A 27,837-nucleotide genomic window follows, 5' to 3' on the forward strand; every position below is an offset into this window, starting at 1 on the left:
TGAAAAATAAGTATACAGGTGTTAAACTAGTGTCCATAAACTCAAGTTTATAATTTAAAACAAACTGGACTTTCAGTTCAGGACAAGAGATGGAATAAGCATATTTCACCCTATTCCTCCCACCAATTAGAACAACAAAAAACTCACACAAAATTCATGAAGCAACTGACAGAAGATTACAAAAAAGGAGAAAAAATAAGGTAGATTAGCTAGGGACCATGGAACACAAAGACTGACACAAGGACAGAACTTCCTGCAGGAAGTTTCCTATTTTTTGTTTGGCTTGGTTGGGATTGACTCCTAATATGTCCTGTCCTGAGCTCTGGAGAGGCCCACAACGTGAAAACAAAAATGAGCACAAACAAAAAAGTACCAAGAAAAGCCTGCTTTCTATAGACAAAAGACCAGGAAAAGGGTGACACAGCAAGACAGAAACATTTTGACACACACAATCCAGGCAAACAACAACAGAAAAGTGGCATCCCTCCACCTCACGAGGCAATGTTTCCCAGTTCTGTCCAGTATCAATAAGGCAGCACCTCCCCTCACCCATTAGGCGGCAGTTTTAAAGAATGTGGGTAGAGCTCTGTCTTCCATTTCTACCCTGGAATATTAAGGTAGAGCTTCACCCCAGTACAACTAGAAAATGGGGTGAAGATTATGTGAGGAGAGAGTTAGAAAAATGAATCTTTTAAATATCAGTACAAAATCCTAGACCACCTCTGAACAACCTATGTATAAAAGTGACCAGAAACAGCACAGTAAAAGGTTTCAGTACTAAACTCTGGTATGAATTAAGGCCCAGGTTTCAGACTGGTCTCCTGGTAGCACACAAGTAGGGCAGAGCAGAATAACAGAGCAAGATTTCGAAAATTAAACTGATTTTTGAACCACAGTCAGCAAAAGTAGGCCAGGGTGTGTGCTCCAAACCTAAACAGGTTGACTGCCTATTAAATAAAAAGGTTTAAATGGGAACAGAACACTCAAAATGGATAGGATGCAGTTCAAAATCACTTGTCACACCAGGAACTATGAAAGTCTCAACTTGAATGAAGAAAAAATAATAATAATTATAAATAAATAAATAAATACAATATATTGTATTATTGTATTGTATTATAAATAAAAACATAAAACCCACTTTGTGCTCATATGTCACACTAAAAAAAAAAGGCAGTAGGCTGAATATGGGAGATGGGCCAGTTGTATTACAATACAATAATACAATAAATATTTTAATAAATATTACAATAAGATAATACAGATTTTAAATTATTTGGAAATTATTTTAAAGCAGCTATCCTAAGAACTCTCCAAAAAGAAATCATAAACACTCAGGAAGCAGAAGATATAAAGAATATCAGATAGAAATTTTAGAACTAAAAGCACAAAAGTTGACACTGAAAAAGAAACAATCAAAGCAAACAAACACTGGATGGGGACTTCCCCGGAGGTCTAGTGGTTAAGCTTTCACCTCCCAATGCAAGTGGTGCAGGTTCAATCCCTGGTCAGGGAGCTAAAATTCCATATGCCTGACTGTGGCCAAAAACCAAGAATACAGACAAGAAAAGCAATATTGTAACAAATCCAATAAAGACTTAAAAAAACTCAATAGCAGAATGGAAATGACAAAGGAAACAATCAATGAACTTAAAAACAAATCAACAGAAAAGGTCCAATCTACAACCGAGACGAAAGAGATTAAAAAACAGAAATGAATAGCACCTCAGAGTCCTGTGGGACAATAATAAAGATATAACATGTTCACCACTAGAGTCCTAAAAAATGAGAAGAAAAAGAATGCAGAGATAAATATACATATATATATTTGAAAAATGATAGCTGAAAATATTCCAAATTTAGTTATGGATTATCAACCTTCAAACTGCTGAAAACTGATGACAAAGTTCTGAAAGAAGCCAGAGAGAAATGATATGCTACTTCTAAGAGAATAACAATTTGAAGGACAGTATATTTTCCACCAAAAACCACGGAAACTAAAAGGAAATGTATAATATTTTTCAAATGCTAAAAGGATCAAGCCAAAATATTCAGTTCAGTAGTTCAGTCGTGTCCAACTCTTTGCAAGCCCATGAACTGCAGCATGACAGTCTCCCTGTCCATCAACAACTCCTGGAGTCCATCCAAACCCATGTCCATTGAGTCGGTGATGCCATCCAAACATCTCATCTTCTGTCGTCCCCTTCTCCTCCTGCCCTCAATCTTTCCCAGCATCAGGGTCTTTTCAAATGAGTCAGCTCTTCGCATGAGGTGGCCAAAGTATCAGAGCTTCAGCTTCAACATCAGTCCTTCCAATGAACACCCAGGACTGATCTCCTTTAGGATGGACTGGTTGGATCTCCTTGCTGTCCAAGGGACTCTCAAGAGTCTCCTCCAACACCACAGTTCAAAAGCATCAATTTTTCAGCACTCAGCTTTCTTTATTGTCCAACTCTCACATCCATACATGACCACTGGAAAAACCATAGCCTTGACTAGATGGACCTTTGTTGACAAAGTGATGTATCTGCTTTTTAATATGCTGTCTAGGCTGGTCGTAACTTTCCTTCCAAGGAGTAAGCACCTTTTAATTTCATGACTGCAATCACCATCTGCAGTGATTTTGGAGCCCCAAAAATAAAGTCAGCCACTGTCTCCCAATCTATTTGCTATGAAGTGATGGGACTAGATGCCATGATCTTCGTTTTCTGAATGTTGAGCTTTAAACCAACGTTTTCACTCTCCTCTTTCACTTTCATCAATAGGCCCTTTAGTTCTTCTTCACTTTCTGCCATAAGGGTGGTGTCATCTGCATATCTGAGGTTATTGATATTTCTCCCAGCAATCTTGATTCCAGCTTGTGCTTCTTCCAGCCCAGCGTTTCTCGTGATGTACTCTGCATATAAGTTAAATAAGCAGGGTGACAATATACAGCCTTGACGTACTCCTTTTCCTACTTGGAACCAGTCTGTTGTTCCATGTCCAGTTCTAACTGTTGCTTCCTGACCTGCATATAGGTTTCTCAAGAGGCAGGTCAGGTGGTCTAGGATTCCCATCTCTTTCAGAATTTTCCACAGTTTATTGTGATCCACACAGTCAAAGGCTTTGGCATAGTCAATAAAGCAGAAGTAGATGTTTTTCTGAAACTCTCTTGCTTTTTCGATGATCCAGCAGATGTTGGCAATCTGATCTCTGGTTCCTCTGTTTTTTCTAAAACCAGCTTGAACATCTGGAAGTTCACGGTTCACATATTGCTGAAGCCTGGCTTGGAGAATTTTGAGCATTACTTTACTAGTGTGTGAGATGAGTGCAATTGTGCAGTACTTTGAGCATTGTTTGGCATTGCCTTCTTTGAGACTGGAATGAAAACTGACCTTTTCCAGTCCTGTGGCCACTGCTGAGTTTTCCAAATTTGCTGGCATATTGAGTGCAGCACTTTCACAGCATCATCTTTCAGGATTTGAAATAGCTCAACTGGAATTCCATCACCTCCACTAGCTTTGTTCGTAGTGATGCTTTCTAAGGCCCACTTGACTTCACATTCCAGGATGTCTGGCTCAAGGTCAGTGATCACACCATCGTGATTATCTGGGTCATAAAGATCTTTTTTGTACAGTTCTTCATATTAGAGTAAAATCATCCTTCAGGAATGAAGATGAGAAAAAGACACTGGCAGATGAAGGAAATAATGTGTCATCAACAAAACAGCTCTGAAAGAATGGTTAAAGGAATTTTTTCACACAGGAAATAAATGACAGAAACCTCAAACATCAGGAATAATGAGCAGTAGAAAGGGTGTGTGCCCACACGTGTATGTATGCTACATATGTATTGTGTATGAACATATACATAAATACATATATACTAATTAAACAGTTTTCCCCTTGTTCAGTTTTTAAAATTATGTTTGATGATTGAAAGTAAAACTGTAACACTGCCCTGTGGTTTTCAACATACATAAAGGTAACACTTAAGACAACTGTTTCATAAAGCGCGTAAGGGCCTAAAAGGTAGTAAGGTTTCCACCTTCCACTTAAAGTGGCAAAAGATCAATTAGCAGATTGTGATAACTTATGTATGTGTATTTTAATCCCTAGAGCAATCACACAAAAAAACTATACAAAGAGATACACTAAAGACATTACAGAAAAACCAAACCGGAGTACTAAGAAAATGTTCAAGTAACCCATAGGAATACAAGGAAGGGCAAACAGAAGAAAAATATGAAAAAGAATTCCTAAAATGGCAAACTTTGCCATTCATAAAATGGTAAACAAATGCAAAATACTGAAAATTACATTCAATATAAACAGTCTAAATACACCACCTAAAAAGACAAGGATGAGAAGAATTGGTTAAAAAGGAAAAAGACCTAACTAACTATATGCTGTCTAGGGGGCTTCCCTGATAGCTCAGTTGGTAAAGAATCTGCCTGCAATGCAGGAGACCTGGGTTGGGAAGATCCCCTGGAGAAGGGAAAGGCTACCGACTCCAATATTCTGACCTGGAAAATTCCATGTATAGTACATGAGGTTGCAAAGAGTTGGACATGACTGCGCAACTTTCACTTCAATTCACTTCATATGCTGTCTATAATAAACTTACTTCAAAAATAATGATATAGAAAGGTTAGAAATAAATGGATTCCATGTTTTAGGAGGAGAAAAGGAAGGATAAAAAAGTATAGCACAGAAGGTGTTTAGGGTAGTGAAACTATTTGGTATGATACTGTAATGGATATATGTCGTTATGTATTTGTTAAAATTCATAAAATATACAATAAAAAGAATAAACCCTAAAGTAATCTATGAACTTCTAGTTAATAATAATGTATCAATATTGGTTTATCAGTTGTAACAAATCAACCACATGAATGCAAAATGTTAATAAAGGAAACTGGTGGGAGTTGGTAAGAAGAGGGTATATGGGAGCTCTGTATTTTCTACTTTGAACTGCCTAAATTTTTTTGTCAATTAAAAAAAAAAATGGATGAGGAAAGACATACCATGCAAATATGGAACAAAAGAAAGCTGAAGTAGCCATGTTACACTGGATAAAGTATTTTTCAGAACAAGGAAAATTATCAGAAACAAAAAGGAATAATACATAATGACTAAAAGGCCAAAATAGACATAAAATTCTCAATGTGTATGCTCCAGAAAACAGCTTCAAAATACAAGAAGCAAAAATTGGCCTAATTGAAAACAGAGAAAGACAAATCAATAACCCCCTCTCAGTAACTGACAAAAACCTTAACTGAAAATCAGCAACAGAAAGAACACTACCATCAACCAACAAGACCTAACTAACATTTATAGGACACTCTATCCAACAGCAGGCTAGACTTTTTTTTGTAAACTCCTATGGAATACTCTCTAAGACAGACCACATCCTGGTTCATAAAGCAAACCTTCACAACTGTAAAGAAGGGACATCGCTATAGAAACCACAGACATCAAAAGGATAAGGGATGCTAAGAACAACTCTGTAAACAGAAATCCAACAACTCAGACAAAATGCACAAATTCCTTGAAAATCACAAACTCCTATAGCTTTTAAAGAAATGTTTAACTTCAGAAAAACAAATCTTAAGGCCAAGATGTCTTCAATGGCAAGTCCCACAAATATTTAAAAAGGAAATAATACCCATTCTACACTTGCCATAATAACACCCATTCTAACTCTTCCAAAAAATAGAAGATGAACACTTTCCAATTCTCATTTTTATACTGATATTATCCTGATAAAACCAGATGGTAAACAAAAACAAAATTACAGATCAATTCCCCTTATGAACACAGAAACAAAAATCCTCAGCAGAATATTACCAAACCAAATGCAGCAATACATAAAAAGAAAAATATACCATAAACAAGTGGGATTTATCCCAGGAATATAAGGCTGCTTCCAAAAAAACTGTCAATCAACAGATCCTATCAACAGATGCAGAGAAAACGTTTGACACAAACTCATGAGAAAAACGCTCAGCAAACTTGAAATTTAAGGAATTTCTCCCACTACCTGATAAAAGGCAGCTAAACAAAACAAAAACAAAAAACCTAGTCTGACTACTTCCTCCTAAAATTATGAACAAAGCCAAGATACCTGCTCTCACCATTCCTATTTAACACAGTACCCCAAGTCCTAGCCAGTGCAAAAAATAAGGCAAGAAAAGGAAATAAAATTTTCCACAGATTGTAAAGTAGGGGACATGATTAACCTCATAGAAAACCCCAGGGAATCAAATTAAAATCTCTTTAAACTACTTAGTTTAATAATGTCACAAGATATTAAGATCAACACAGGAAAATCAGTAATATTTTAGTATACTAAGAATGACTAAAGAAAAAACAAACTTAAATGTAACACCATTTACAATCACTTCCCCAAATAGAAAATATTATTTAAGTATAAATTTAACATAACAGGTTTAGAATCTGGTATGCTGAAAATGATAAAGCACTAATGAAGTAAAGCCTAAATAAATGGAAAGACATACTGTGTGCATGTTTTGGACCACTCAACATTAGTATAGCTGTCAACTCTCCCTAAAATGATCTACAGATTTAACACAAATCCTATAAAAAAAGCATAGCAGTTTTTTTCCCCCTTTTTTTGGCTACACCATGCAGCATGCTGATCTTCCCCAGCCAGGGACTGAAACTGTGCCTTCTGAAGTAGAAGTGCAGAGTATTAAACACTGAACCACCCACCAGGGAAGTACCACAGCATTTTTTTGGGGGGTGGACACAGACAAGTTATAGACAATTTTTTAAAACAGACAGACAAGTTGATTCTAAAATTTATATGAAAAGATAAATGATTCAGAATAAAACAATACTGAAAACTTGGAGGAACCATATTATCAAATTTAAAACTTACCATATGGCTTCAGCAATCAAGAGTGTATGGTGCTGAAGAAGGGACAGACACAGAGATCAATAAAACAGGATAGAGAAACTGGAAATAGACTCACAAGTATGCCTAACTGATTTCCGGCAAAGATATAAAAGCAATCCAAAGAAGGAAGAAAAAATCCAAAGAAGGAAGAATAAATGGGGATGGAGCAAATGGACTTCCATAGGCAAAGAAAAAACAGAGATCCAAAATTTATGTAAAAATTAACTGCAAATGGATCTTAGATGCAAAGATAAAGGGTAAAACTATAAAAAATGGTACAGGAAAACACAGGAGAAAACCTTTGTGACCTAGAGTTGGGCAAACAGTTTTTAGACATGACACCAAAGCAAGACTTATAAGAGAGGATTGGCCTTCATCAAAATTAAAAATCAAGTTTATCAAAGACCCTGTTAGGAAGATTAAAAGACAAGACACAGACTGGGGAGAAAACACATATAAAGAACACTTATCCAGAAAGTCTCTAAACACAAAAATGAGAAAACAAAGAATCTCATTAGAATATGGGCAAACACATGAAAAAATATTCACTGAAGAATATATTCACATGGCAAATAAGGACATGAAAATGTTCACTATCATGAGAAATCAGGGAAATGCAAATTAAAGACACAATGAGATACTATTACAACACCTTTCAGAATGACCAAAATTTGTTAAATATTGACAATGCCAAATGCTAGTGAGGATAGAAACTTCATCTTTCATATAATGCTAGTGGAAATGCAAAATTTTTATAACTTGTCCAGAAAGTAGTTTGGCAGTTTCTTTAAAAACTAAACATACATTTACCATACAACATAACAATGGCACTTCTGGGTATTTATCCCAGAGAAATGGAAAACATGTCCACACAAAACATGTGTACATGAATGTTCGTAACAGTTTTTTTGTATACCTCCCCACTCCAGTACTCTTGCCTAGAAAACCCCATGGATGGAAAAGCCTGGTGGGCTACAGTCCATGGGGTCGCGAAGGGTCTGGTGGGCTACAGTCCATGGGGTCGCGAAGGGTCGGACACGACTGAGCGACTTCACTTTCACTTTTCACTTTCATGCATTGGAGAAGGAAATGGCAACCCACTCCAGTGTTCTTGCATGGAGAATCCTAGGGACGGGGGAGCCTGGTGGGCTGCCATCTATGGGGTTGCACAGAGTCGGACACAACTGAAGTGACTTAGCAGCAGCAGCAAACTGGACTTAATACAAATGTCTTTCAACAAGAACATGAATAAAATGCAACATATCCATACAGTGTAGTACTACTGAGCTACAAAAAAAGAACAAATTACTGATACACACAAAAACTTGGATGGATCTCAAAGGCATTATGTTGAGTGAAAAAGCCAATCTCAAAAGGTTACACACATTCCATTTATATACCACACTTGAAATGAAAAACTTGTGATTTTCATTTCACTGATAGGTTGCTTCGCTGGTAGCTCAGCTGGTAAAGAATCCGCCTGCAATGCAGGAGACCCTGGTCTGATTCCTGGGTCAGGAAGATCCCTTGGAGAAGGGATAGGCTACCCACTCCAGTATTCTTGGGCTTCCCTGATGGTAAGGGAAGATGGTAAAGAATCTTGGGCTCAGATGGTAAAGAATCCACCTGCAATAAGGGATTTGATCGATCCCTGGGTTGGGAAGATCCTCTGGAGAATTCCATGGACTGTCCAGTCCATGGGGTTGCAAAGAGCTGGACATGACTGAGCGACTTTCACAGAGATAGGCTGCCACAGTTACGTTGGGGAGAGGATCTGGTGATTATAAAGGGGTAGCACGAGGGATTTTTTCCTTCTTTGTGGTGGTGGAACAGTACTGTATCCTGATTATGGCAGTGGTTATACAACCTGATAAAATTTCAGTGCTGGGTTCAGAAAGCCAATTAAAACCAGTCCTTGTCTGGGATTTCCCTGGTGGTCTAGTAGTTAAGATACTCTGCTTCCACTGCAGGGGTTGATGCCTGGTAGGGGAACTAAGATCCAGCAGCCAAAAAACAGGAAAACAAAACAAAAACAGTTCTTGTCTTCAGTGAGCTCATAGCCCACAGGCAAACTTCTTTTCTGTGTCCCTAACTTATGCTATACACTCCTTGAAAGCAGAATCTTCACTCAGCAAATGCCCAATACATGAAGAACAAAAGACTAACAATGCTTGGTTTAGAAACATATTGTAGTTTTCACCATACATGAGAAATTGAGAAAGCAATTCTTTTCCTTAGAGATCCAACATAGTAGAGTGAAAAAAACATGGACTGTGAAGTCACACATACTTGTATATGAATCTTAGCTCTGGGATGACTACAGCTTAGAAAAAGCTCTTGGTTTTTATGTTTTGAGTTTTCATTTCCTTATCTTTAAAATAGCAATGTCTCCCACTGATAAAAGGGGACTGCTATGAGTACTATAAAAAACATAATGTAGGGAATTCCCTGGTGGTCCAGTGGGTAGGACCTGCAACTAAGATCCCACATGCCACAGAGAATGGCCAAAAAAAAAAAAAAAAAAAATAATGTAAATATATCTACACATAAAACTCCATCATAAAATCTAGTACACAGCAGGCATTTTCCAAGTTGCCCCTACACCTGTTCCTTATTCACTAATCCTTCACTATGACCAAAATGACCATTTGTACTCAAATTACACATTTCTTTGCCTTGACTTTTCTGGCTTCAATTAAGCCCTTACCTTAATGTACACCTTCAAGATGAGGAACTCAAATTCTATATAACTCAATATCATAACACTCAAATTTGTAAGACTTTACACTTAAACTTTTCCCCTAAGAAGCATTCTATAGGTTCCTTGAACCTCAAAATTTGCACATGTAGTGATGAGGATGAAAACAGTAATGCATTCATGTTGGTAGTAGCAGCTCACTCTGTTCCTCATTTCCACAGCCACTCTGGAATGTGATCAGCAGTTGGGAGCTTACTTTGGGGTTCCTGCTGCCACAAACTAGAAATCTTCGGACTCCTACCAGCCTGGGGTTAGAGTATCCACAAACGTTTAAGTAAATTTTCTTCAGTCAGTGCCTGCTTCACTGCCAATATTTCCATGTCTTGGGCCTTTCCTACTACAGATCCCTCCTGATCGAGAGCTCATCCCATCAATTTTCCTCCATTTAGTTCTTCTCTCCCAATTCCCTTTCTTTCACCTACTACAGGCCCTACTGCAACTTTCTCACTGTTAAATTATTTTATATTTACTTTTTTTATTATTATTATGTAACTTGATTTTTCTTTTTTTTTTGTCCTACACTATTTTATGGTCATTTTTTGATGTCAGCACACACAATCTTACCTCACCCTCATTAATGATAACACTGTTCAGAAGCAGAGATGTACATTAAGTAAATAATAAAGAATTTGTTTAAACATACAGCAGGAACTAAAGTTGGGAGAATAGGAAAAACAGAGAGCTAATGCTATGGTCAAGTCCTCTGCATTCTTCAAAGTTTAACAGCCAGCTCATGCCCACTTACTCTGCCAGCTGACAAGTCTTTCCTATGTACTCAAAGCTCTTACTCAACTTTTCTAAACTTTCATTCTTAAAAATAAAGAATAGGCAAGGATCACCAAAGATAAACAGGAAAAGAAAATGACTAGAGGAAACAGGAATGATTCCAGAAAAAAAAACAAAACTTTTAAAAACTATCTTCAGAGATAAAAATAGAAGTAAAATCATAAAACAAGAAACAGCTCTAGAAAAATTTTAAACAAACTGAAGATAATTCAATAGAAAGAGAGGAAAAAGTCATGAAAATCTCCCAGAAGAGAGACCTGAAAAAAGGAAACCAAAGAAAAAAAGTTTGAAAACAGGCGAGAATAGATAAGAACATTATAAGAGCAATCCAAGAGGCCCAAATTAGAATTTCTGAGAGAAAAAAGTAAGAAAACGGAGTGGAGGATATCATCTAAGAAAAACATAAGGCAATCATTAAACATGAAAAATACGAGTCTGCAGATTAAGGGGGGCTAGGACTTTCCTGGTGGTCCAGTGACTGAGAATTCACCTTCCAATGCAGGGGACATGGGTTCGATCCTGACTGGGGAAACAGGATTCCACATAACAGAGAGCAACTAAGGCTGCATGCCATAACTAAGAAAGCCCGTGTGCTGCAAAGAAAGATCCCTCATGCTGCAACCAAGAGCCAATGCAGCCAAATAAATAAATACTTTCAAAAATTTAAAAAAAAAAAAAACAGATTAAGGGACCCATCAAGTACACCACTATGGAATTCTTAGAAAACAACTGATCCTTGAACAACTCGGGGGGTTAAAGGTGCCAACCAGACCCCCATTACCACCACCAGTCCCCCACACAGTCAAAATCCATGTATAAGAATCCATCTGCTAGACATAACAGAGAACAGACTTGTGGACACAGTGGAGGGGAAGGAGAGGGCGGGATGAACTGAGACTAGCACTGAAACACACACAGTACCATACATAAAATACATAGCCACTAGGAATTTGCCATATGACAGAGGGATCTAAACCCAGTGCTTTGTGGCAACCCAGAGGGTGGGAGGCGGGAGAGAGGGGACATATGTTGATGTATGGCAGGGACCAACACAACACTGTAAAGCAATTACCTTCCAATTAAAAATTTAAAAAAAAAAAAAAAGCATCCATCTGCCAATGCAGGGGACAAGGTTCAATTCCTGGTCCTGGAAGATCTCACATGGCCTGGGGCAAAAAAGCCACATGCCACAACTACTGTGCCCCAAAGCCTGTGCTGCACAAGAAAAGAGAAGCCACCACAACAAGAAACCCAGGCACCAGAACTAGACAGCAGCCCCTCATCTGGTTGAAACTAGAGAAAAGCCAACACACAGCACAGAAGACCTAACACAGCCAAAAAAAACACTCATGTATAACTTTATATAGTTGGCCCTCCACATCCTAGGTTTGGCATCCTCAGATTCAAGTATCATATGATGCTATATAGTGCTACATTCAACATACCTTTTTTTATTGCATTCGACACTACCATGCTTTGCAGAAACTGTTTTTTTTACAAACTGTAGGTCTGTGGCAATCCTGCATCAAGCAAGTCTGTTGGTACCATTTTCCAGTAGCATTTGCTTACTCTGTCTCTGCACCCCGTTTTGTTAGTTCTTGCAATATTTTGAATGTGTTCATTATTATTATATTTGCTACACTGATCTGTGATCTTTGATGTAACTACTGCAAAAAGATTATGGTTGACTGAAAGCTCATTTTTCACCAATAAAGTATTTCTTAAGTTACTTAGATTTTTTTTTTTAGACTTAATGTGATTGCACACTTAGTACAAATTTTTCTTTTTTTTTTTTTTACTGTATCACATGGCTTGTGGTATCATCACAGTCATACCAGGGATTGAAGCTGGGCCCTCAGCAGTGAAAGAGTGGAGCCCTAACCACTGGACAACCAGGGAATTCCCCCTAAACATACCTTTTATATGTACTGAGACACCAGAAAAAAATTATGTGACTCACTTTATTGCAGTATTTATTGCAGTGGTCTGGAACCAAACCCACAATATCTTTGAAGTATACCTGTATTTATTTTTAAAAATTTGTGAATAAGAGGAGTTCAAGCGTGCAGTTAAACCCGTACTGTTCATGATCAACTATGTATGGAAAAAAGAGAAGTTTTCAGAGAAATGATAGAATAAATTTCCTACAGGAAACAAAATGAGACTAAATTTCACTTCTTATGATGAACAATGAATGCCAGAAAAAAAACCGAGCAATGACTTTCAAAGTTCAGAGGGAAAATAACCTGCAATTTAGAATTCTAAACCCAACCATCACTCAAACGTGAGGGGAGAACAGACATCAGAAGAATCAGTTTATCTGCTGAGTACTCTTTCTCTTAAGAAGTTACTTGAGAATGAACTTTAGCAAAAAAAAAAAAAAGCTTTTAATTTTTATTTTTATTTTTTTTTTTAGGTTCAGGCATGTTTTTTAATGATTTTATTTATGGTTGTGCACGGTCTTCATGCTGCGTGGGCTTTTCTCTAGCTGTGGCTCCTCTTGTTGCGGAGCATGGGCTCTGGTGCCCACAGACCTCAGTTCTGCGGCTCCCGGGCTCGAGAGCCCCGGCCCAGTGGCTGTGATGCATGGGCTCAGCTGCTCTGCCACGTGTGGTCTTCCCAGACCAGGGGTGGAACTCGCATCCCCTGCTTTGGCAGGGGGGCGATTCTTTACCACTGAGCCGCCAGGAAAGCCCTCAGGAGTATTTTAGACTAGTTTTCCATGCTCCTATCTGGTGAGAGAGGCCTGGGAGCCAGGAGTCCTCAGCCACGGTGCTGGCTCTGCCATCAAAAGCTCTGGGGCCTCTAGCGAGCACCTGCCCCTCGCTCAGTCGTGTCTGACTCTTTGCCCACCAGGTTCCTCTTGTCCATGGGATTTCCCAGGCAAGATTACTGGAGTGGGTTGCCATTTCCTTCTCCAAGGCTTTTAATTTTTAATTAAAAAAAAAGAAAACTGAGATCTAAGATTCAGGGGGAAGGATACTACTCAAAAATGCAATGAGGAAAATCACAAGAAAACAGCCATGCAGATGACCTCAAGAATAATAGACTAGAATGTATATGATTGACAGCATGGGGAACAGTAGGATAATAATAAAGATAGATCAAAAAAAAAAAAAAGACAAGAAAAAAGAAAATCAGGAACTCCAGAAAGAAAATTCCAGTTGAGCTATTTAAATTCCTAAAAGATGATGCTGTGAAAGTGCCGCACTCAATATGCCAGCAAATTTGGAAAACTAAGCAGTGGCCACAGGACTGAAGGTCAATTTTCATTCTAATCACAAAGAAGGATAATGCCAAAGAATGTTCAAACTACCATACAATTGCGCTAATCTCACATACTAGCAAGGTTATGCTCAAAATTCTTCAAGCCAGACTTCAGCAGTAAGTGAACCCAGATCTTCCAGGTGTACAAGTTAGGTTTTAAAGAGGCAGAGGAACCAGAGATCAAACTGCTAACGTTCGCTGGATTATGGAGAAAGCAAGGGAATTCCAGAAAAACATCTACTTCTGCTTCATTGACTACACTAAAGCCTTTGTGTGGATCACAACCAACTGGAAAATCTTAAAGAGATGGGAGTACTGGACAACCTCACATGCCTCCTGAGAAACCTGTATGCAGGTCAAGAAGCAACAGCTAGAACCAGATATGGAACAACAGATTGGTTCAAAACTGGGAAAGCAGTATGACAAGGCTGTATATTGTTACCCTGCTTATTTAAATTAAATGCAGAGTACATCATGTGAAATGCCAGGCTGGATGAATCACAAGCTGGAATCAACACTGTCAGGAGAAGTACCAACAACCTCAGATATGCAGATGATACCACTCTAATGGCAGAAAGTGAAGAACTAAAGAGCCTCCTGATGAGGGTGAAAGAGGAGAGTAAAAAAGTGGGCTTAGGCTTAAAGCTCATCATTCAAAAAACTAAGACCATGGCATCTGGTCCTATCACTTCATGGCAAATAGATGGGGAAACAGTGGAAACAGTGGAAATAGTCACAGGTTTTATCTTGGGCTCCAAAATCACTGCAGACGGTGACTGCAGCCATGAAATTAAAAGACGCTTGCTCCTTGGAAGAAAAGCTATGACAAACCTAAACAGCATATTAAAAAGCAGAGACATCATTTTGCCAACAAAGATCTATATAGTCAAAGCTATGCTTTTTCCAATAGTCATGTACAGATGTAAGCGCTGGAAGGCTAAGTGCCAAAGAACTGACTCTTCTGAACTACGGTGCTGAAGGCGGCTCTTGAGAGCCCCATGGACTTCAAGGAGATCCAACCAGTCAATCCTAAAGGAAACCAACCCTCAATATTCACTGGAAGGACTGATGCTGAAGTTCCTATACTCTGGCCCCTGACGTGAAGAGCCGACTCACTAGATAAAAGACCCTGATGCTGAGAAAGATTGAAAGTAAAAGGAGAAGGGGTGGCAGAGGATGAGATGGTTAGATAATATCACCAACTCAATGGACATGAATATGAGGAAATTTCACAAGATAGTGAAGGACAGGGAAGGCTGGTATAACGTCCATGGGGTCGCAAGAGTTGGATATGACTTATCGACTGAACAATAACAATTGTTATTAACAATTCATATAACAATAACAACTCATAGTAACATTACTCACAACAGCCAAAAGGTATAGACAACCCAAATGTCCACTGAAGGATGAATAAACAAAATGTGGCATATATGCACAGTAGAAGATCATTTGGCCTTAAAAAGGATGGAAATTCCGATCCGTGCTACAACATGAATAAACCTTGAAGATTATACTAAGTGAAATAAGCTAGACACAAAATGACAAATACTGTACGGTTCCACTTACATGTGTACCTAAAGTAGTCAAAGCAGTCAGGGAAAGCAGAATGTGGTTGCCAGGAATTCAGAAAAAGGGGAAATGGGGAGTTAGCTATAAACGGTACAGAATTTCAGTTGAGGAAGATGAAGTTCTAGAGACTGTTGGTGGTGATGATGGCTGCACAACAATATAAATATACTTAATGTCAATGATTTGACACATAAAACTGATTTAAATGCTTAATTTTTATGTTACGTATTTTTGTACAACAAAGAAAAAAATAGGTATATGAATACTTTAACATGTAACACCTTTTCCTGCTCCCAACTCCTGCCAGAAGAACCACTAGTCTGATTTCTATCATCATATCTCCTGGCAACTGAACTGTAGCTACTTTTTTGTGTATCTGGCTTCTTATATATATCTGTGAGATTCATCCATATTGTTGCACAGTAGTTCATTCCTCTCTATTGCTGAGTACAATTCTATTGTATGAATGTATCACAATTTATTCATCTTTTCACCCATTTTTAGACATTTGATTATTTCCTTTTTCTTTTTTGCTATTATAAATAAAGCTACAGTGAATATTTACATGCAAGTCTTTATGTAGACATATATTTTCATTTCTCAAGGGTAAATACCTAGGGGTAGAATTTCTGGATTATTGGATACATGTATATTTAGCTTGTAGAAAATACTCAATGATTTTCCAAAACTGTAGTGTTGGTGCTGTTTAAAACTTAGAATGATGGGTAAGTTGATAATGAAATTCTGCTTTTCCTTTTTAATACAAATTGTTGTTTAATGCTACACAGACTGAGTACTGAATTCTTTGAAACTCTCAGTGCATCAGCTCTTCAACAAGGATCCATATCAATTTCAACTAAAAAAAAAATGCACAATGTGAGTTGTGAGTTAAGTTTTATTTGGAGCAAAATGCCAACTATAACCTAGGAGGCAGCAATTCAGACAGCTCTGAGAAACCCTTCTGAAGAGGTGGTAGGAAGGTCAGCGTATTATGTGATTTTGGTGAAGGCAGAATACATACAATCAAGCACACATTTCTGCAGAACATTGCTGCCAGTCTTATAAAGGTGACTGCTAGTCACGAGGAGCACATGTCACCATGAAAGATTTTAGTGCTTTTCTAGATATGAGGAGATGCAAGAAGTGGGCTCATAAAATCTTCTTCTGAAAATATCTAACTATCTGAAGGCCTGTTCTGCAGGTTTTTCCCAGAGCACAGAGTACCTCATTCCTGATCTCCACCCTGAATCCTTTCAGAGTGGGGTTGAAGGTCAGCGGTCACAACTTGTAATTTGATCCTTGCAGAGGCAAACGACAAGTGCCAATTTGTAGTTGACATCAGGATCATCTCTGCTCTACCCACAGAAACTTTGATTCAACAGAGAAGGACAGCAGGGTACAGACTTTGGTCTTTTATTTCTTAAAGCTCTTTAAGTGATCCTGATTCATGACCCGGTTGAGAACCAGTGTCTTAACCGATGAAAATTATAATATTTTTAAACATTAAAAAAAAAAACCTACTCTTGGGACTTCCCCAGTGATCCAGTGGCTAAGACTCTGTGTTCCCAATGCAGGGGGCCTGGGTTCAATCCCTAGTGGAGAAGCTAGATCCCACAGGCCACAACTAGGAGTTCTTATGCTGCAACTCAAGAGCCCGCATGCCGCAACACAGACTCGACACAGCCAAATAAATAAATAAATAAAAATAGTCTGTAAAAAAAAAAAAAAAACCTACTCTTATAGCTTGGAAATTAAATGGGAGTGGGAGAAAATCTGATTTTAGCTATATTTTGTGAAGACAATAATTTGGGTGACAAATGTTTCCTTGTACTTCAGGTTTTACCTCTTTAGCTACTTGAACTGCATCATCCATCAACACTCATTGGAATTCCATTAAAAATTTTTTCAGTTGTGCCACCTGCAACTAAAGAAAAAAAAAACCTTTAGAAAGATGAAACAGCCCTATTTAAAGAGCACTGGTTGTTCTGGGGGAGAGGGTACACTCTACCAAGATATCTCACAGAGTTGTAATGAACATTCCAGGAGCCACAGCACAAAACTTCATCTTAAATAGTTAATTCAGATCACTGACAAGCTCATGAGAACTGAATTCAACGATATCTTAGGTCCTTACTGTAGGAGATAGGATGGAACACTCCTCCCTTGTCCAAAAACCTGGATTATTCCATGGTAGGGGTATTTATGTACCATAACATTCCGATAGGGGACATTTGGCAATGTCTGAAGACAGTTTTGATAAACAAATCATAGGATGGCCCTTCCAAAACAAAGAATTATCCCCAAACGCCAAAGCTGAAAACCCAAGCACTGGTCAAAAACACCCTCGGGTCTAACCTTTGCAATCTAAGTGTCTAACTAAGTGTCCCAAGCCAAATCTATAAACCTCCTTAAGCCTCAGTTTTCTCCCTTGGAAAAACACTATAGAGTCTGCATTCAATATTCTCTGCCTTTTCTAACTCCAGCTTCAACAGCTGGAAGTTCACAGTTCATGTACTATTGAAGCCTGGCTTGGAGAATTTTGAGCGTTTTTACTTTGCTAGTGTGTGAGATGAGTGCAATTGTGCAGTAGTCTGAACATTCTTTGGCATTGCCTTTCTTTGGGATAGGAATGAAAACTGACCTTTTCCAGAGGAACCAGAGATCAAACTGCCAACATCTGTTGGATCATTGAAAAAGCAAGAGAGTTCCAGAAAAACATCTACTTCTGCTTTGTTGACTATGCCAAAGCCTTTGACTGTGTGGAAAATTCTTAAAGAGATGGGAATATCAGACCACCTTACCTGCCTCCTGAGAAATCTGTATGCAGGTCAAGAAGCAACAGTTAGAACTGTACATGGAACTACAGACTGTTTTCAAATAGGGAAAGGAGTACATCAAGGCTGCATATTGTCACCCTGCTTATTTAACTTATATGCAGAGTATATCAGGAGAAATGCCGGGCTGGATGAAGCACAAGCTGGAATCAAGATCAGTTCAGCCCAGTCACTCAGTCGTGTCTGACTCTAAGATTGCTGGGAGAAATATCAACAACCTCAGATATGCAGATGACACCACCCTTATGGCAGAAAGCAAAGAAGAACTTAAGAGCCTCTTGATGAAAGTGAAAAAGAAGAGTGAAAAAGTTGGCTTAAAACCCAACATTCAGAAAACTAAGATCATGGCATATGGTCCCATGACTTCATGGCAAATAGATGGGGTAACAATGGAAACAGTGAGAGACTATTTTCGGGGGCTCCAAAAATCACTGCAGATGGTTATTGCAACTGTGAAATCAAAAGATGCTTGCTCTTACGAAGAAAAGCTATGACAAACCTAGACAACATATTAAAAAGCAGAGACACTACTTTGCCAACAAAGGTCTGTTAGTCAAGGTTATGGTTTTTCCAGTAGTCATGTTTGGATGTAAGAGTGGGACTATAAAGAAAGCTGAGCGCTGAAGAACTGATGCTTTTGAACTGTGGTGTTGGAGAAGACTCTTGAGAGTCCCTTGGACTGCAAGGAGATACAACCAGTCCATCCTAAAGGAAATCAGTCCTGAATATTCATTGGAAGGACTGATGCTGAAGCTTAAACTCCAATACTTTGGTCACTGATGCAAAGTACTGACTCAATGGAAAAGACCCTGATGCTGGGAAAGGCTGAAGTCAAGAGAAGGGGATGACAGAGGATGAGATGGTTGGAAGGCATCACCAACTCAATGGCCATGAGTTTAAGTAAACTCCGGGAGTTGGTGATGGGACAGGGAGGCCTGGCATGCTTCAGCCCACGAGGTTGCAAAGAGTTGGACATCACTGAGCTGAACTGACTGAATCCATCAGAAGAATGTCCACAAGTTGATCACGCCCTCTTTAAACAATTACTATAAAACTTCTCACTATCTTCCTCAAGTTGGGACACATGGTTTTAAGGGCATTAGCCCACTATGGGCCTCTTTCCCTGGCAAAATAACAAAGCTACCCTTTACTACTTCACCCAAAATTTTGGCACCAGTGTACAGGGAAGCTGAGCTTTTGGGATCGCTTTCGATTCTTTTGGGCATATACCAGAAGCAGAATTACTGAACCATGTGGTAATTATATGTTTAATTTTTAAAAATATCTCCAAACCATTTTCCACAGCTGCTATATACCACTTTACATTCCCACCAACAGTGCACAATGTTCTAATTTCCCCACATCCTCACCAACACTTGTTTTCTGGTTTGATAGTAGCCACCCTACTGATGTGAGCAGGACAGACACAAAGCTTTACTGCTCAGAACCCTCTTCAAGAAGGGACTTCTTATTTAGTTGTGGAGACTGGTTAGCTGACAGCTTCCTGCTGTTAATCCCTTTAGAATTCACCTTAGCTTTCAAATAGAGGGTACCCTTTCCTCAGGACTGTCCCTGGCCAATGAGTGGACAAGGTGGGGTGGTACAATGGCCTAGACCTTTCCAACCAGTCAATTTGGCAATCTGGGCTGACAGATTTTGTCAGGTGGGCACTGCATTCTGACAGCCTCCCATGCCCAACCTAATCTGTTCTGCCACTTCACAGGCATTACTCCTCAAAAAGCCCCTTGCTCTCCTACTCCATCTCAATCTAATTCCTGGAGAACCCAATTGGCACATATATTAAGTATACTATTTACACTGATGGAGTGACAAAAACCACTGGGGAAAAATACAACTCCCAATTAAATAAACTAAAATGTTAACAATGGTGAGACCTCTGTACTATTTATGTATTCCTTATTAGTGTTAGTTGCTCAGTCATGTCCAACTCTGTGTGACCCCATGGACGGTAGCCCGCCAAGTTCCTCTGTCCATGGAATTCTCCAGGCAAGAATACTGGAGTGGGTAGCCATTTCCTTCTCCAGGGGATCTTCCCAACCCAGAGACTGAATTGGCTCCCCTGCACTACAGGCAGATTCTTCACCATCTGAGCCACCAGGGAAGCATTCCTTAACCACCATCTATTAATTACTTATACAAATTAATAATAAAACCATTAGAAGATGCCATACCTAATTCTGCTCCTAAGGAAATATTCTAATGGTAGGATAAAATGGTGTATTTTGTAATTTTGTACAAAATTATGACTAATTAGTGAGTCATAAACAAATTGCTGGTGTTCTTAAAAAAAAAAAAGCATATGCCCAGGTACCAAGGAACTAAAAGATCAGGCACTGGGCTTCATAGACTTTTCATAGGTTCCTCATTTGTTTATAAAGACTTTCAGAAGAGACAGTGGAGCCTGTTCATTCACCCTCATGTTTTCATAGATGAGATCAATGCCCCAGATAGGATGAGGGAAGAACATTTGTTGGCCTTGTTTCTCAATGCCTATGTCCAAAGAACGCTCAAACTACCACACAACTGCACCCATCTCACACGCTAGTAAAGTAATGCTCAAAATTCTCCAAGCCAGGCTTCAGCAATACGTGAACTGTGAATTTCCAGATGTTCAAGCTGGTTTTAGAAAAGGCATAGGAATCAGAGATCAAATTGCCAACATCCACTGGATCATTGAAAAAGCAAGAGAGTTCCAGAAAAACATCTATTTCTGCTTTATTGACTATGCCAAAGCCTTTGACTGTGTGGATCACAACAAACTGTGGAAAATTCTGAAAGAGATGGGAATCCCAGACCACCTGACCTGCCTCCTGAGAAATCTGTATGCAGGTCAGGAAGCAACAGTTAGAACTGGTCATGGAACAACAGACTGGTTCCAAATAGGAAAAGGAGTATGTCAAGGCTGTATATTGTCACCCTGCTTATTTAACTTATATGCAGAGTACATCATGAGAAACACTGGGCTGGAGGAAGCACAAGCTGGAATCAAGATTACTGGGAGAAGTATCAATAATCTCAGATATGCAGATGGCACCACCCTTATGGCACAAAGTGAAGAGGAACTAAAAAGCCTCTTGATGAAAGTGAAAGAGAAGAGTGAAAAAGTTGGCTTAAAGCTCAACATTCAGAAAACGAAGATCATGGCATCTGGTCCCATCACTTCATGGGAAACAGATGGTGAAACAGTGGAAACAGTGTCAGACTTTATTTGGGGGGCTCCAAAATCACTACTGATGGTGACTGCAGCCATGAAATTAAAAGACGCTTACTCCTTGGAAGGAAAGCTATGACCAACCTAGATAACGTATTCAAAAGCAGAGACATTACTTTGCCAACAAAGGTCCATCTAGTCAAGGCTATGGTTTTTCCAGTGATCATGTATGGATGTGAGAGTTGGACTGTGAAGAAAGCTGAGCGCCAAAGAATTGATGCTTTTGAACTGTGGTGTTGGAGAAGACTCTTGGAGTCTTGGAGTCTTGGAGTGTTGGAGAGTCCCTTGGACTGCAAGGAGATCCAACCAGTCCATCCTAAAGGAGATCAGTCCTGGGTGTTCTTTGGAAGGACTGATGCTAAAGCTGCAACTCCAATACTCTGGCCACCTCATGCAAAGAGTTGACTCATTGGAAAAGACTCTGATGCTGGGAGGGATTGGGGGCAGGAGGCGAAGGGGATGACAGAGGATGAGATGGCTGGATGGCATCACTGACTCGATGGACGTGAGTTTGGGTGAACTCTGGGAGTTGGTGATGGACAGGGAGGCCTGGCGTGCTGCAATTCATGGGGTCGCAAAGAGTTGGACACGATTGAGCGACTGAACTGAACTGACTGATGTCCATTTCTCTTTCCAGCTAAAGGGGTAATATGTCTAAATGTAGGAACCACATTAAACATACAATTCCAGAAAGGGTAAAGTAAGATTATCCCAAAACTGTTCAAAATGTATCTCTTTCTATGAAAAATTGAATGGTGGCCATCTAATACCAACATTCCAGGCAGTTAGCAAGTGCTGACTCCCTCAGTGCATGAACCTTTCAAATGAAATCTCTAATGCCTTTCATTCCCAGCTATCACTTTCTCTCCTTTCCTTCCCTGCCAATCTTCTCAATAATACACTTAGTGTCCCTCCTCCTCTACTTCATACCCTTTGACATACACTCTCACTTTGTCTCCACAGGAACTCCTCTTGATAAACAGTCAAAAACAATCTTCAAAGAAGATTTCACAATCCTTATTTATACCACCAAATTGTGAATCTGACCACTGCCACAAGTCCCATCATTACTCAACCAGAATCAACAAGCTGGCATCAACATTACTGGGAGAAATATCAAGCAGCTCAGATATACAGGTGATACCACCCTAATAGCAGAAAGCAAAGAGGAACTAAAGAGCCTCTTGATGAAGGTGAAAGAGGAGAATGAAAAGGCTGGCTTAAAATTCAACATTCAAAAAACTAAGATCATGGCGATGAATTCAACATTTAAAAAACTAAGATCATGGTGATACTTGCTCCATGGAAGAAAAGCTATGACAAACCCAGCGTAAGCATATTATAAAGCAAAGACATCAATTTGCCAACAAAGGTCCATATAGTTAAAGCTATGGTTTTTCCAGTAGTCTTGTATGGATGTGAGAGTTGGACTTTAAAGAAGGCTAAGCACTGAAAAATTGATGCTTTCAAACTGTAGTGCTGGAAAAGACTCTTGACTATCCCCTGGTCACGAGTCCAGGAGCATGGAGACCAAACCAGTCAATCCTAAAGGAAATCAACCCTAAATATTTATTGGAAGGAACAATGCTTAAGCTCCAGTACTTTGGCCACCTGATGTGAAAAGCCAACTCACTGGAAAAGACCCTGATGCTGAGAAAGACTAAGGGCAAGAGGAGAAGAGGGTGCCAGAGGATGAGATGGCTGGATGGCATCACCACCTCAATGGACATGAATTTGAGCAAATCCAGGACACAGTAAAGGACAGGAAAGACTTGTGTGCTGTAGTCCATGGTGTCGTAAGAGTTGCACACAACTTAGTGACTGAACAATAGTAGATAAAAATCACCATCTATCCCAGGAATCAGCAAACTTTTTCTGTGAAGAGCCACACAGTAAACATTTGGCTTTGGAGGTCATACAGCCTCTGTCACAGTTACTCAGCTCTGCTGTTTTAGCATAAAAGCTGCAACAGACAAAAGGTTAACTGTAGCTATAGTTCAATTTCATTTCAGAAAACTAAAATTTGAATTTTATATAATATCCATATGTCATAAAATATCATTCTTCTTTTGATTTGACTTTTCCCAACCATTTAAGGACGTTAAAACAACTCTTAGTTTGTGGGCTATGCAAAAACTATCAGTTTGCAACCTCTGGTCTCCCCTTTACCAAAGCCAGAGATTCTAGGTGTCCCAACTCCTTCTTCTCCCTTAGTCAGGAGAGTCAGTCCTTACCTCTAGTAAAGTACTTGTCACACACTATTCTAACTGTTTATGGCCTCCTTCAACTGACAGTAAGATCCTTGAAGGTAAGAAACATGTCTGTTCTAAGACGATCCTTGAAGGTAAGAAACATGTCTGTTCTTTTTAGTTTGGCTCATTCTTGAACTTAACAGTAACATTTAAAGGAAAAAGAAAAACACAGCCAATTTTAAAATGCATTATCTAAAGGCTCAGGCAAACGTGGAACATGTTTATTAAGTACAAATAGTAATGATCTTTATTCAATGCTTCAGTAACTGCTCCATTTGTTTTCTGGGTGCTTTTTGTGCTTTCCAAGGCCTTGAAATGCTGTATGGGTCTTGAAACAATGAATTTGAGATGCCAATACAGTGGCTAGCTACCACTACAGTTGGGTCTATGAGCAGCCTTTATGCCTTCTACACATCTCTCCTTTCTAAGTGGCACGTTCAACCGTAATCACATCTTCAAAGTCATTCAATTAAAGAAAGAAAAACAAGGCATAGTAAAAAAAAAAAAAAAGACATAACCAGACACATCTAAAAAAACAGCAGCTCAACAAAGATTGTAATAATAACGATTTGTTAATGCTTAGTATGTGTTAGGCACTGTATCAAGGCATATGATGCACAGTGTTTAACATATCTTCAAAGCACAGAAAATAGATGCTTCATTTTGCAGATGAAGAAACTGTGGCACAGAACAGTTAAATAACTTGTCCATAGTCAAACAACTAGTAGGTGACAAGACTAAGACTCAAACTGAGGTATGCTGCTTTAGTCGCTAAGTCATGTCTGACACTGTCACGCTATGGACTATAGCCCAACAGGCGCCTCTGTCCATGGAATTTTTCAGGCAGAATACTGGAGTGGGTTGCGGTTTCCTTCTCCAACCCAGGCACACATGATTCCAAAATCTATGCTCTCACCACTGGTTGAATAGGGCCTATAACCAAGGTACATCAATATCCACTGGAGGAAAAGCTTCCTTCAGAAGGAAAGTTTCAAAGCTCTATTTGAAATGTATCATACTTGTCATATAATTACAAAACTCCTAAGTATGGTGCAATGTACACAGACAGTGAGGCTTTCTAATCACTGTCTGACTAAATAAACTGGAAGAGTCAATTCCTTGTATATAGCAGAACCTCTTACTCTAAAGATGGGAAACAAAATCTTATGGCAAATTAGAACACTCCCATGGTTCCATTTCCTACTGTTAATAGAGCCACTGTCAGGAAGTCCCATGCTTACTATAGCAACCACTGGTCTTACTATTCACCAAGTTTCTGCCTTTTTGCTTCCTCAGGAAACAGACAAGAAAACCACGCTCCTGATGTTTTTTAAAAGAGGAAGCTGCCATTTAAAACTGAAAATTAATAAATGAATATGTAAAAGTAATTTTGTATTTTGGATGACACCCAATATTTCCATATATTAAACTCAATCTTTAAAGCACACAATCTTATCTTTTTTTATCTTCAAATAAACCTCTTTCAAGTGCACATAATTGTGGTAGAATTCAGTTCCTTGCAGCTGTAGGACAATGGGCCCTATTTCTTTGTTACTTCTTATTCAACTGTGGCAGAAGGGGGCATGAGAGAATGGTTACATCCTAGGTCTTAGGGGAGAGTCACTGGGATAGGCGCTAAGTGAGAGTCCTTGGCTTTGTACAGGGAAGAATTTAACAGTAAGTCAGAAGCAGAGTGAAAACAGATTTATTCAGGGAGAATCACACCCCACAGATAGAATATGGGCTTGTTATCAGAAGGCTACAAGGTCCTAGGAGATACACATTCCATAGACAGAAAGTGAAGGTGAGATAAGAGTGGTTAGTTTTTATGGGCTAGGTAACACCAACTATTGGGGGGGGAGGAGTAGGGATTTCCAGGAATTGGGCCACTGCCGACTTTTTGGCCTTTTATGGCCAGCCTTCGATCTGTCCTGGTACTGGTTGGGTGTGTTATTTAGCATAATACATTATAATGAGCATATAATGAGGTTCAAGGTCTACTGTAAGTCATCTTACACCATCTTGGGCTTAGTTGGTTCTAACTAGTTTTTGTCATATCCTCAATGGCTGTGTCATTCTTTAACAGTTGGGCCCTGCCCGCTTCCCTCCTATCTCACAAGGGCCATTCTCAGCTGCTAGAGGTCATCTGCAATTCTTGTCATATGGACTCTTTCATCTTCAAAGTCAGCAATGGAAAAATCTCCCTCTAATTCAATTCTTCTCATGTTTTAACTTACCCGACTCTTTCTTGCTCTGACTCTGGACCCAAATTTTAAGATAGGCCTTTCTGCATAATCTCCCTTTTTACTGACTCAAAGTCGCTTTATTAGTAACTTGATCACATCTTTAATATCTCTTTTGTAACATAGTGTAACATTAAGCACTGAAATAAAATTTCAGCAAATTCACAGGTACAGTACACATTCAAGAGAAGAAATTCTACACAAGTGTGGGTCATCAGGGGTCTTTTTAGGGTTCTGTCAACCAAAGATAGATGAAGACTTCTTAGATTGGACACAAAAAGCATGAATCATTTAAAAAAAAAAAGTAATTAATCTGTGGCTTCCCTGGTGGTTCAGTGGTTAAGAATTCACCTTGCAATACAAGGACACTGGTTCAATCCCCAATCTGGGAAGATCCTACACGCTTCGCGGCAATTGAGCCCATGTGCCACAACTAATGAGCTTGTACTCTGGAGGCCACAAGCAGCAACTACTGAAGCCATGCACCACAACTACTAAAAGCCCGCATGCCTAGAGCCTAAGCCCTGCAACAATGGAAGTCATCACAATGAGAAGCCCTTGCACGGCAACTAGAGTCACCCTAGCTCGCAGCAACTAGAGAAAGCCCACGGGTAGCAACAAAGACCCAGCACAGCCAAAATAAATAAATAGATATTTTTTCAAGTGATAATTTGAACTTCATCAAAATTACAAGTTTCTGCTCTTTGAGAAACACCATTCAGTTCAGTTCAGTCACTCAGCTGTGTCCAACTCTTTGTGATCCCATGAACCGCAGCATGCCAGGCCTCCCTGTCCATCACCAACTCCAGAGTCCACCCAAATCCACGTCCATTGAGTCAGTGATGCCATCCAACCATCTCATCCTCTGTCATCCCCTTTTCCTCCTGCCCTCAATCTTTCCTAGTATCAGGGTTTTTCAAATGAGTCAGCTCTTCACATCAGGTGGCCAAAGTATTGGAGTTTCAGCTTCAGCATCAGACCTTCCAATGAACACCCAGGACTGACCTCCTTTAGGATGGACTGGTTGGATCTCCTTGCAGTCCAAGGGACTCGCAAGAGTGTTCTCCAACACCACAGTTCAAAAGCATCAATTCTTCGGCGTTCAGCTTTCTTTATAGTCCACCTCTCAAATCCATACATAACTACTGGAAAAATCATAGCCTTGACTAGACGGACCTTTGCTGGCAAAGTAATGTCTCTGCTTTTTAATACGCTGTCTAGGTTGGTCATAACTCTCCTTCCAAGGAGTAAGCGTCTTTTAATTTCATGGCTGCAGTCACCATCTGCAGTGATTCTGGAGCCCCAAAAAATAAAGTCTGACACTGTTTCCCCATCTATTTGCCATGAAGTCATGGGACCATATGCCATGATCTTCATTTTCTGAATATTGAGCTTTAAGCCAACTTTTTCACTCTCCTCTTTCACTTTTAAGAGGCCTTTTAGTTCCTCTTCACTTTCTGCCATAAGGGTGGTATCATCTGCATATCTGATATTTCTCCCGGCAATCTTGATTCCAGCTTGTGCTTCTTCCAGCCCAGCGTTTCTCATGATGTACTCTGCATATAAGTTAAATAAGCAGGGTGACAATATACAGCCTTGACGTACTCCTTTTCCTATTTGGAACCAGTCTGTTGTTCCATGTCCAGTTCTAACTGTTGCTTCCTGACCTGCAGATTTCTCAGGAGGCAGGTCAGGTGATCTGGTATTCTATTCTCATCTCTTCCAGAATTTTCCACAGTTTATTGTGATCCACACAGTCAAAGGCTTTGGCATAGTCAATAAATCAGATATAGATGTTTTTCTGGAACTCTCTTGCTTTTTCCATAACCCGGCGGATGTTGGCAATTTGATCTCTGGTTCCTCCGCCTTTTCTAAAACCAGCTTGAACATCTGGAAGTTCACAGTTCACGTACTGCTGAAACATGGCTTGGAGAATTTTGAGCATTACTTTACTAGCATGTGAGATGAGTGCAACTGTGTGGTAGTTTGAGCA

General features: G+C 39.4%; 1 protein-coding gene across 6 annotated transcripts in view; it reads right to left on the bottom strand.

Annotated features, from left to right (window-relative positions):
• The window catches only part of PTPRA (protein tyrosine phosphatase receptor type A), a 170,910-nt gene that overhangs the window by 102,743 nt on the left and 40,330 nt on the right, over nucleotides 1-27,837 (bottom strand). For 3 of the 6 annotated variants that reach the window (XM_010811350.3, XM_005214474.4, XM_059892355.1), the window contains exon 2: nucleotides 17,127-17,207. The exons of the other annotated variants lie outside the window; for them this stretch is intronic. In XM_010811350.3, the coding sequence (XP_010809652.1) occupies nucleotides 17,127-17,156 (30 nt within the window). In that variant the 5' untranslated portion in view covers nucleotides 17,157-17,207. The remainder of the gene's footprint in view (nucleotides 1-17,126; nucleotides 17,208-27,837) is intronic. 6 annotated transcript variants of the gene reach the window in all.

Source organism: Bos taurus, chromosome 13 (assembly GCF_002263795.3).
Source record: "Bos taurus isolate L1 Dominette 01449 registration number 42190680 breed Hereford chromosome 13, ARS-UCD2.0, whole genome shotgun sequence".
Taxonomy (NCBI): Eukaryota; Metazoa; Chordata; class Mammalia; order Artiodactyla; family Bovidae; genus Bos; species Bos taurus.